At 30.6% G+C, this 10,414-nt stretch overlaps 1 protein-coding gene across 2 annotated transcripts; it reads left to right on the top strand.

The window, feature by feature from the left end:
- The first annotated feature begins 398 nt into the window (after window positions 1–398).
- On the top strand, window positions 399–4,114 carry LOC125828495 (transcription factor bHLH122-like). Of its 2 annotated transcripts, XM_049507789.1 has the most exons (7): window positions 399–923; window positions 1,082–1,884; window positions 2,535–2,890; window positions 3,088–3,252; window positions 3,387–3,452; window positions 3,676–3,744; window positions 3,850–4,114. In XM_049507789.1, exons 2-7 carry the CDS (start codon window positions 1,221–1,223, stop codon window positions 3,892–3,894), a joined length of 1,365 nt encoding a protein of 454 aa, XP_049363746.1. In that variant the 5' UTR covers window positions 399–923; window positions 1,082–1,220; the 3' UTR covers window positions 3,895–4,114. The 2 variants fall into 2 exon arrangements, with proteins under 2 accessions (XP_049363746.1, XP_049363748.1); XM_049507791.1 differs by having other exon boundaries at window positions 399–1,884.
- Window positions 4,115–10,414: the final 6,300 nt, after the last annotated feature.

Below are 10,414 nucleotides of genomic sequence, written 5' to 3'. Positions count from 1 at the left end.
AGAACTCGAACTTGTTAAAAGCCGAGGAATTTGCGAACTCAACTTGAGATTTCTAACTAAAAATCGAGAAATTAGCGAACTCAAACTTTAAATCTCTAGTTAAAAGATGAGGAATTTGCAAACTCAAACTCAAGATCTCTTATTTTTTTGAAAAACTCGAGATCTCCAGTTAAAAGTCGAGGAATCCTATTCATTTCACAACAAGAAATATCTCCAAATTAATTAAATAAGGTTACAATTAATATGTTAAAACAAATATATACAATAAATACTTCATCATATATAGTGCTAAAAATAGAATATAACAAAAATAACATCCCAGATCTCTCTGTTGCTGCTGTTCTCATTGGCTCTGTACTTTTTTCCCCTTACACCCCCTACCCTCCACCCCACCCCCACCCCCACCAGGGGTATATTTCTTCTTCCTCCTCCTACTGCCACCACCATATCCATTTTCTCAAAGCAAAAAAATTGAAAAAAAATAATCAGCAAATTGCTTTTAGTGTACTCTGTTTTTTTGCTGTTTGTATTTCTAGTGTCAAGAATCAATTTTTTATATATATAGTAGTGGCTAATTTCATTTTCAATCTTATCCCTTTTCTGATAAACTTACCTTGTTCTTGTTTCTGTTGCTTTTTAGCTCACTTTTTTTTCAATTCTTAGCTATAATTTTAGTACTATTTTGCATATGAATTTGTGTTCTTGATTCTTGAATTTTAGTGGGTGTCTTTTAATTTTGCTCACATAGTTGAAAGATTTGAGCTTTTGGGTTTTTTGTTTATGGGGTTCTTGAAAAGTTTACTATTTGTTTGATAAAAGGTCTGAAAGAGAATTTTGAGGTTTGAGGTTTTGATTTTTTTGATGGAATTGAGAATGGTTTTGGTATTTGTTGTATACATAAGGGGATTCAAGATTTAAAGCTGGTAGGTAACACTTTATGTATAGACATTATTAAAAAGTTTTTTTTTTTTAGATTTTCTGTAATTTAATATTTGGTATTCTAGGCTGTGGATCTGAGCTGCATACAGTGTCATTTTGTTCTTTTTTTCTGATAAAAAAGCATTCTTTTGGGTGTGTGGAGGGAGAATTCTTAAATGGAGCGACACGGATAGTGAGGATTCAGATAACTGATTTCAAACTTGTTTGAGATTTAGGCGTAGTAGTAGTAGTTGTTGTCTTGATAAAGGAGAATTCTTTTAGGTGTTTGAAGTGAGAAAAGTATGGATGATAGAAGTCATCAGCAGCAACAGATGACTTCTGGTTTAACTCGATATCGATCCGCACCAAGTTCTTATTTTACCAGCTTATTGAGTAGTAATAATCCAGCTGATGTTTCTGGTGGGAGTGGGAACTGTGGTTATGCAAGAGATGATTTTGATCAGTTGCTCAATCCTCGCGCTTCGAATAGTGGTATAAAGCAAGTTTTTGATAGATTTGTAGCTAATATTGGTCCCCAAGATTCGAATCCAGATGGCCTAATTGATGATAGTCAGCAAATTCATCAAAATCCCATGAGCAATATGGATGTTAGATCTGAAGTTGTAGCTCCTATGAAACAAGAACACGAAGCTCAACAGCAGCAAATGAATTACCAATGCCAAGAACAACAGAGTCAGAATTCACAGTTCGTTGCACCTGTGAAACAAGAAATTACTCAGCAGAATAGTGATTATTCTTTGACTTCACAGATGAATTATCAAACTCAAGCTCAACAAAATCACAATTCAACAGACTTTACTTCAGGAATGGATAACTTTGGCAGATATAATCGTTTGAACCAGACGAAAATGGATGGTGGATTTGGTACTGGTAGTAGTAACTCAAATCTTACTCGTTATAACAGTTCGCCTGCTGGATTCTTTGCACAAGTCAATATTGAAAATGGTATGCATTGTCTTGGTTAAATATCTTTGGTATTGATTATTCTTATTATCTTGACTAATGGGCTACATTCAGATGAAGGGATTGTTTTTGTTTTTACGAGGAGATTCATTTTAAGCTCGTTTATTCGTTTAAATGTTTATTTTGAATTTTGCGTTGTGTGGATTGAGCCAAGATTCTATTTTAAGCTATGCTCTAGAAAATTAATTACATATGCATACTTGTCATAGTCATTGGAGATAGCTAAATTGGTTTTAGAAGAGAAACGAGGCGTGTCATCAATTTTTGCCACGAACTACTCATCAACTGTTTTGTACAGACGAAAATCTTATTGGTAGTGATATCATATCTATGCAAGTCTTCCCTTATGAACTTTGTAGATATTAGCTAGAAGAACAACATAGACTATTGTTTTGCTGGGATATTCTTATATTATACTTTGGCAAGGGAAGAAAGAAAAAGTAGGTTCTCTTGGGATGTTTTCTTTTTTAGAAAAAGGGGGAGGGGACTACAAGGTGGAGAATCGAATCCTCACCAATAAGGTGAAAAGTCAGGTAGCCAATCAGAGCTACTAAGTTTGTGATCATTTCCATTGTTTTGATCTGACATTAGTGTTTTGAGTTTGTTACTAAATCTTTTTCAGCAATTGACAGACTATGGTGCATTGAGAGGCATAGGGAATTATGGAGCTGGTAGTGGTACTAATGCTGCTGGAGAAGCATCATTTTCCAATCCAAGCAGGTTTAGTAGTCAAACGGCTCTCCCATCCGGACAACCTACTTCTTCGGGGCTATTAGCTCCAATCTCTGAATTTGGAGCTAAAAGCATAGAAGAGAGCAGACGAGGCGACGAATGTTTTGGTAAAGGCCATAAAAGTGATGAGAGTTACATGGCAGGTTTCCCCATGCCTTCTTGGGATGATTCACAAATTTTGACTGATGATTTCCTACAAGTACCAGAAGATGATGAGGCCGGATCATTCTCCAATGGAAATGCATCTGATAATCAGGTATTATACTTATAATCACATTTGTCATTCTTTTACCGCCTGTATTGAAATGAAACAGGTCTAAAAAATTGCATCTTCATATGACCTACTCAATTAGTTTGGGATTGAGTAGTAGTAGTAGTCGTAGTCGTTATTGTTATTATTGATGTTGTCTTTATGCCTGATTAATCTCATGCATACATGGTTTTGGTAATCAGAGTAGTGAAGGTCGAGCTCGCCCTCCCACTCTATTGTCTCATTTGAGTTTACCTCAAACATCAGCGGAGTTATCCGCCATGGAGAAGCTCTTGCAAGATTCAGTACCATGTAAAGTCAGAGCAAAGAGAGGCTGTGCCACTCATCCTCGTAGCATCGCCGAAAGGGTACACAACTCACACTAGTAAAAAATCTAGTTCTCTTATATTCAATCTAGATCACAAATCAGTTAAATCAAGTTGTCTTTTTATCCCTGAAAGATAGGCTAAGCAAGTACTGATTCAATTGTTACTTATCTTAGGTAAGAAGAACACGAATAAGCGAAAGAATGAGGAAGCTGCAAGAGCTTGTCCCCAATATGGATAAGGTAATCTTAACTTACGGTGCCCAAAATATGAATGTTGCTCGGACTCTTCAAAAAGGCCCACGGGTGCATGTCGGATCATCCAAAAGCAGTGCATTTCTGGAAGATCCAACATGAGTGCGTCAACATTTTTGGAGAGTCCGAGCAACATAGAATATGATTCAGTTGAAATTTGCTTCTCTTATTCTTTTCTTTTTCTTGTTTTCCAATTTCAATTTCTTTGCAGCAAACAAACACGGCGGATATGTTGGACTTTGCAGCTGACTACATCAAAGAACTAGAGACACAAGTCAAGGTATATCCCAAAACTAATCACAATGAGCAACAAAAGGGGATTCCTTCTGTTCAAATTTCTCACTTCTATACAGACAATGACTACATTTTCTTGAATTGTTTTCAGGCACTATCGGAAACGCGTTCAAAGTGTATTTGCTCGCATGAATAGAAGACCATATTCAAAATGATAAGGTAGGGCAATGCTGTGCACATTCTAATGATGAAAAGGATTGACAATGGAAATAGCAAAGCAGATAGGTGGATTCTTTTTGGCACTTGAAAAAGAAGAGAATGGGTTGCCATATTTTGGTGTGTAAAAAAGATAGATTCAGATTCATCTGATGTAACATTATAACCTAAACTGTACATAAAATTTCCATTGTCCATTATGTTCTGTGAAAGGAATAGAATGTTAGGACTTTATCAGCTGCTTTTGTGGACTACTTTAGTATGAGCCTAAGTGGTTAGGTCCTTTTATTATGTTGTGTAAATGTGTGTGTTGCCATTCAAAAGTCCAAATAACTCTTTTCTTTTTTTAGATAAAAGGAAGTATTGGGCTAAAACATCACAACGATACTTTTAACATGGTGTAATATTGTACTATACGCACAATTTTTTTCCAAAAGGCCTCATACCATTACTAGTACCGTTTCATCCAATTTAGCTTCTTTTTCTTTTCAGCTATCGATGGTGGACTTAAAATGATTGATATGTATTCAAGCGCTTTTTTTTTCTTCTTCTCATTTTTAGTGTGTCCATGCTATTAATTGAGTGATGATACTGCCTATCATTAATATGTTTAAAGGAAAATATCAAGTTTTGAAAAGTATTCAGAAGGGGTTGTTGCATGTTAGCTAATGTTCATAATTGCCTAAGGCATGCTAATATGTAAAGTATTAATTGTGGTGTCACCTTTCTTTTCAAAGAAAGTGACATATTCCAAATATCTATTTTCCAATTAATTCAGCTTATGCATTGAAGAAGGTAAGAAGTTAGATAAAGTCTAAGAACTTAGTTGATGTAGTTCTTGAACACATAAAAGTTTATATAAGAAACAAGACATTAATAGGTTTTTGGACATCAATTAGTTAAGTTGAAAAAATAATATTTAAAAGTTATTGCGATAGCTACTTCGAAAAGAGGAAAAAAAAAAACTAATTATCTTTGATTGTACAACTACCCTTTAAACAAAAGTCTTCAAGATAGTTGTGCTGCCTCAGCCAAACTCTCCACCTAATAATATCGTAGGTACGAATTGGCCCGCAAAGTAGGTCTTGAATCCAAGAAGAAGGGTAGTCATGACTCATGTCTCGCTTCTGATTCACAGAATAAGTAAAATAACGTTAAAAGTAAAGACTATGCACATATTAGTTGGAGTTATGGTATGCAATAAAACATTCTTGGATCCAATATAGAACATAGTGGAAAGTGGTCCAAAATTGTTAGAAGTGAGAACCATGTCATGGATGATCTCATCCCCACGACAATCTTTAACCTTAACGGCTTGTTTGGTTCCGAACAAGTTATCTGAAGATAACTAATTTCAGGTAAATTATTTCATCATGTATATAGAATAACTTATTTCATCACTATGACAAAAAAAAAAGGTTGAATAAATAATCTAAGGACTACCTAATACTTTCAACCAAACGTGGCATAAAAAAATCCTACATTTTATCCTGAAATTATTATACTTTATATCTCACACTAAACGACTCGGACAAAATTTTTCTAGTTTCAAACTATTTCTGGTCTTTTTGGTTAGTTACCACAGAACCAGAATGTCAATCTTAACATATTTTCTTGACGTGGGGGGGGGGGGGGGGGTAGGACTAGGGGTAGGGGGGGTCCAAATATTTAATGTGGGGACCTACTTTACCTTTAGAGTAAATAGGTACTACTCCTTTAAAGATAGAGAGAACTTGATGCTACTACTTTCTGAACCATACAAAACTTCTTAGCAAAGGCATCCAACAATATTTCAAATTTTTTAAAAATCTCTTTACACTGATAAATAAAGGACATAAAATTAGAAAACATGTTATTTTTCTAAGTATTGATATTCGAAAGCCTGTTGATCTGACTAATCCAAATTCGTATTGACAAAGATGAAGCTACCTTGTTAGTTTACGGATTAAGACGAATTCAATGCTTATGTGCTTAGTACGTGTACATGTGTTAGAAAAATTCATAACTAAATTGACTAAATGAGCTATAGCTTCGATGAGAGGTTTAGAAAATCATGAACTTCAAATTATTGTTCTGTCTCTGCGCATGGGATTGGGCTGTTATTAAGAGGATAAAAACACTCCTTACTAAAAGGTTCTTCATTTCCGAAGCTCAAATCTGAAATTTCTAATTAGGAGAAAAGATATTTCGACCATTCCACCCTAACGTGTTAGTGATTTATTTTTATTTTTAAAAAGAAAAGTCACAAGGAAATGTTTTCTCAATTACTACCAGTCTACCACTTTGCAAATATGGGCTCACTCCATATTGGGCTTAGGCTCTAACATCAATTGGGCCACATATTGTTGACCTTCAATCCAATAAGAAACATTGATGGATCATACATCTTTTTAAGAAAAGAAATTCAAAATTTTCATTTGAATTTTTTTGGATGGCAATGGGGTGGGGCGGATGCGGAGTGGGATTTTGATGGCATGAATAGATGAATTTGAGGTGAAAATTATAATATCAACAAATGTTTTATGTGTTTTTTCTTTTAAAAGAAAAAGGTCATAGTTTCACTTCATAACAAGAATTATGGCTATCAAGGTTTCTCCCCACGTACTCGACCTGTTTTAGTAAATCTTACGTGTTTGATTGGACATAAAAAAAATTTAAAAAGTTTTTTAATAAAAGAACTCGTAATAATATATATATAAAAATAAATAGACTTTAAAAATTATAAACTTCAAATCTTAATTTTTTTTAAGAAAAAAATATCAATTATAGATCCGTTGAAAGTGTTTTAACAGAAAAGGACAATAATTCATTATCATATGACACCTTTTGTACTTATACTAGATATAGGACCCCGTGCCAATATATATATATATATATTTTATTTTAATTTATGTCATATTATGGAATTTGAGAAGTTATTGAAATTTTTATATGATTTTAAAAATATTTTAAATTTTTAGCTATTGTGATTTGTAGTACTTTTTTTTAACATAATTTTGAAAAAAATATTTATTACTCTGTTTGTTCTAATTTATGTGGCACACGCAGAATTTCAAATATTAAGCATTTTTTATATGTCTCTTTAATATATTAAGTTGTTAATTATTGTATTTTATTGTACATTTTGAACCTAATTTTTTAATAATATATGTTATTTGCCATGTCCCAATTTATGTGGCATTAATTGATAGATTTGTTGGAGTCGAGAGATTTATTTTGTTAATTATTGTAATTTATAGTTTTTTTCCGTCAATTTCAAACAATATATGTTGTTAATTGATAGAATACTTTTAATGTAATTTTTTTAAAAAAATATGTGTGACTCTCCATGTCCCAATTTATGTGGCACATGTAAAGTTTTGACAATTAACCAAAATTTTAATACATTTTAAAAAATATTTTTAAGTCGTTAAATTTTAAGTAATTTAAATTGCTGTATTATTTATTACAATTTATAATGCTTTTAAAGTAGTTTAAATATTGTACTATTTATTATGATTTATAACACTTTTTTTTTAAAATTTATGTCATATTATGGAATTTGAGAAGTTATTGAAATATTTATATGATTTTAAAAATATTTTAAATTGTTAGCTATTGTGATTTGTAGTACTTTTTTAAACATAATTTTGAAAGTAATATTTATTACTCTATTTGTTCTAATTTATGTGGCACATGCAGAATTTTAAATATTAACCCTTTTTTATGTCTCTTTAATATATTAAGTTGTTAATTATTGTATTTTTTAGTACATTTTGAACCTAATTTTTTAATACTATATGTTATTTGCCATGTCCCAATTTATGTGGCATTAATTGATAGATTTGTTGGAGTCGAGAGATTTATTTTGTTAATTATTGTAATTTATAATTTCTTTTTCGTCAATTTCAAACAATATATGTTGTTAATTGATAGATTTTTTGGAGTGGACTATTTTTTTATTAATTATTGTAATTTATTGTTTCTTTTTCGTCAATTTCAAACAATATATGTTTATCATATAATCCATTTTATGTGGTACCAATATAATTTAGAGAGTCAATTAAATTTTGTATATAAGTTTTAAATAATTAAGCTGTTAATTATTGTAATGTATAGTATTACTTATAGTATTTTTAAATATATTTAAATATTATATGTTAGGTTTTTTATCCTAATTTATATGGCATTGATAGAATTTAAAGTGTCAAATAATTGTTAATTATTGTAATAGATAATATGGAGTATTTAAGTCATTTATACTATAGTAATTAATATATAATATTTAGTATTTAAGTGTTATATTATGGAATTTGAGAGGTTATTGAAATTTTTATATGATTTTAAAAATATTTTAAATTCATAACTATATATTTCAATGTACAAGATTTTGATAAAATAAAATCTTTAAAGTTAAATTATAATGTTTTTGAAATTTAAATTATTAAAACATATATAATGATTTTATAGAAAAAATAATATCATATAAAATTAAATGAAAAGGATAATAAATTCAACTTTTACCATGATAAGGTTGAAAAATATTATTTAAGTGGAAGGAGGTGGGGCCCACTTATATATTTTATATAGTAAGTATTGGACACTTGTAATGATTTAATTGGAACAATGGTAGTAAATCCTAGACTCTTCTAATATATAGTAATGTAAAAAAAAAACGTTTGCATGTTCGTAGATTGGATTATATACTGATGTAAATCATTAAAATAATAATTTTTAACTTGTATATAAACAGTATCAATGACTTGACATAAAGAGAAAGTAGCCAATCCAATCTCTAGGAATTTTAATGGATGTTTTAAGCAACAACAACACTATCTTTATTGCGATTTCAGAACTGAAGTCGATGGAGGGTGGTGTGTATTCTAAGCATGTACTATAAGATTATAAGGCTTAATTTGTATACGCAAATGTTGTAATGACATTTTACATTATTCAGGTAAGTATGTTATATATATATATATATATATATACATAATAAATGTTTCGTCTACTTGATGATAATGTGATCTCTATCCTTTGAAATAGTTTTCGAGCCATATATATAGTTTAAATGAATTGTTATTTGATGTCGATATATCTTTGTAAAGTTAATTTGTCAATATCAACATATTTATATTTTCAACGTTTACAATTCTCATTTAGTAAGTGAAAGCAACAAGGGAATTAAATAGATTAATAGACAAGCCTTAATTTTGTTAGATTTTCCAAGATTATGAGATGATTCATTGAATTGATATTTTTCTTTCCTTGACTAATTCGTGTTTTTTTTTCTACGTCATGAACATTAACTTTTAATTTCATAAGCTAGCTCCAAATAATAAGACGTGACAAATTAAAGGACGATTCAATGCACGAAGTATTCGTGAATATAGAGTCACTCTCAAAGTGACGTGCATGCAAATATCTTAGTTAATGGTATATATTAATTTAGCTTTCACATGAATCAAATCTTTATTCTACTTGATTGTCGATGAACGTGCTAGTTAATGGTTTCGAATTTCTAAAGTCACTTCATTATATTATTGCACAAGCCAAACTTTTCTAAGTCATAATAATTTGAAAAAAATATACATAAAAAATCTTTAACAAATCCACTAGTTTGATTGACAAATTAAATTTGATATGTCGAAGACATTTACTAGTAAATTTTCAACTACTCAAGATGCAATAAATGTTCCCTTTTTTGGTTGGGAAAAAAGATTTTATTACTCGTCTGTTTTATTTTACTCGACACTGTAAGATTTTATTACTTCTTTGTTTTATTTTACACTGTTAATAAGGTTAGTTTAATAAAATACATTTCTAATTAAAGTATTCTTACAGCGTGTCAAGTTAACAGGGATCAAGTAATATGAAACAGAGGAAGCTAGTAATAAACAATAGGACAATTATGTTTTCCCTGAATTTTCTTTTTGGATTGTTCCTTGATTTGAGGGCTCGAGCAATGTATTTTTCTAATATAGGATAATTTAGATCTCCCTGAATTTTATCTGATCTCTAAAAAAGTCTGATAGTACTTCAAATCGATCAACTTTTCTTGATCTCTCCTTCTTGTTTCTTCATTGATAGCCAAAGTGTTGTATGATTCAAGCAAATGATGACATAAATTTTCTTAAAGTATTTGATTGTCAAGAAGCTTCTGCCGAAACTTCGAAAAGAAGATCATCTCTTGATCACTTCGACAATGCTAATTGTTTTTATTTTTTTAAAATATTCTATAGAGTTTATGAAATTTTCGAGATCAATAATTCTACCTCATTTCATTTGATTGATGGTTATCCTTTAATTAATCAAAAGAAGAATGAATAAATATTTTAATGGTAAGCAAATCCCAACAATACTATAGTAAAGGGACAAAAGATCTACTTGAAATAGATGTTTTTGTTAATCGATATCTAAAGGTTTTCCTTAATTGGCCCTACAAAAGATTTTCTGGTAGCCACTTTTTCCCTATATAACATTTAGCTCCTAATCTCCCTCACTCCCTTTAACCAATTTTT

This window comes from Solanum verrucosum, unplaced genomic scaffold (assembly GCF_900185275.1).
Source record: "Solanum verrucosum unplaced genomic scaffold, falcon-dt-bn FXZP01000273.1, whole genome shotgun sequence".
Classification (NCBI taxonomy): Eukaryota; Viridiplantae; Streptophyta; class Magnoliopsida; order Solanales; family Solanaceae; genus Solanum; species Solanum verrucosum.
Note: the sequence above shows the minus strand (reverse complement) of the source record. Positions and strands in the feature narration are given on the sequence as shown.

What these genes read in the sequence shown, in the direction of transcription:
- LOC125828495 (XM_049507789.1), top strand. Translation starts at nt 1,221, where the DNA reads ATGGATGATAGAAGTCATCAGCAGCAACAGATGACTTCTGGTTTAACT. An exon ending in GAAATGCATCTGATAATCAG is followed by an intron (nt 2,891 to 3,087) that starts GTATTATACTTA and finishes TTTGGTAATCAG; the next exon opens with AGTAGTGAAGGTCGAGCTCG. An exon ending in CTCGTAGCATCGCCGAAAGG is followed by an intron (nt 3,253 to 3,386) that starts GTACACAACTCA and finishes TACTTATCTTAG; the next exon opens with GTAAGAAGAACACGAATAAG.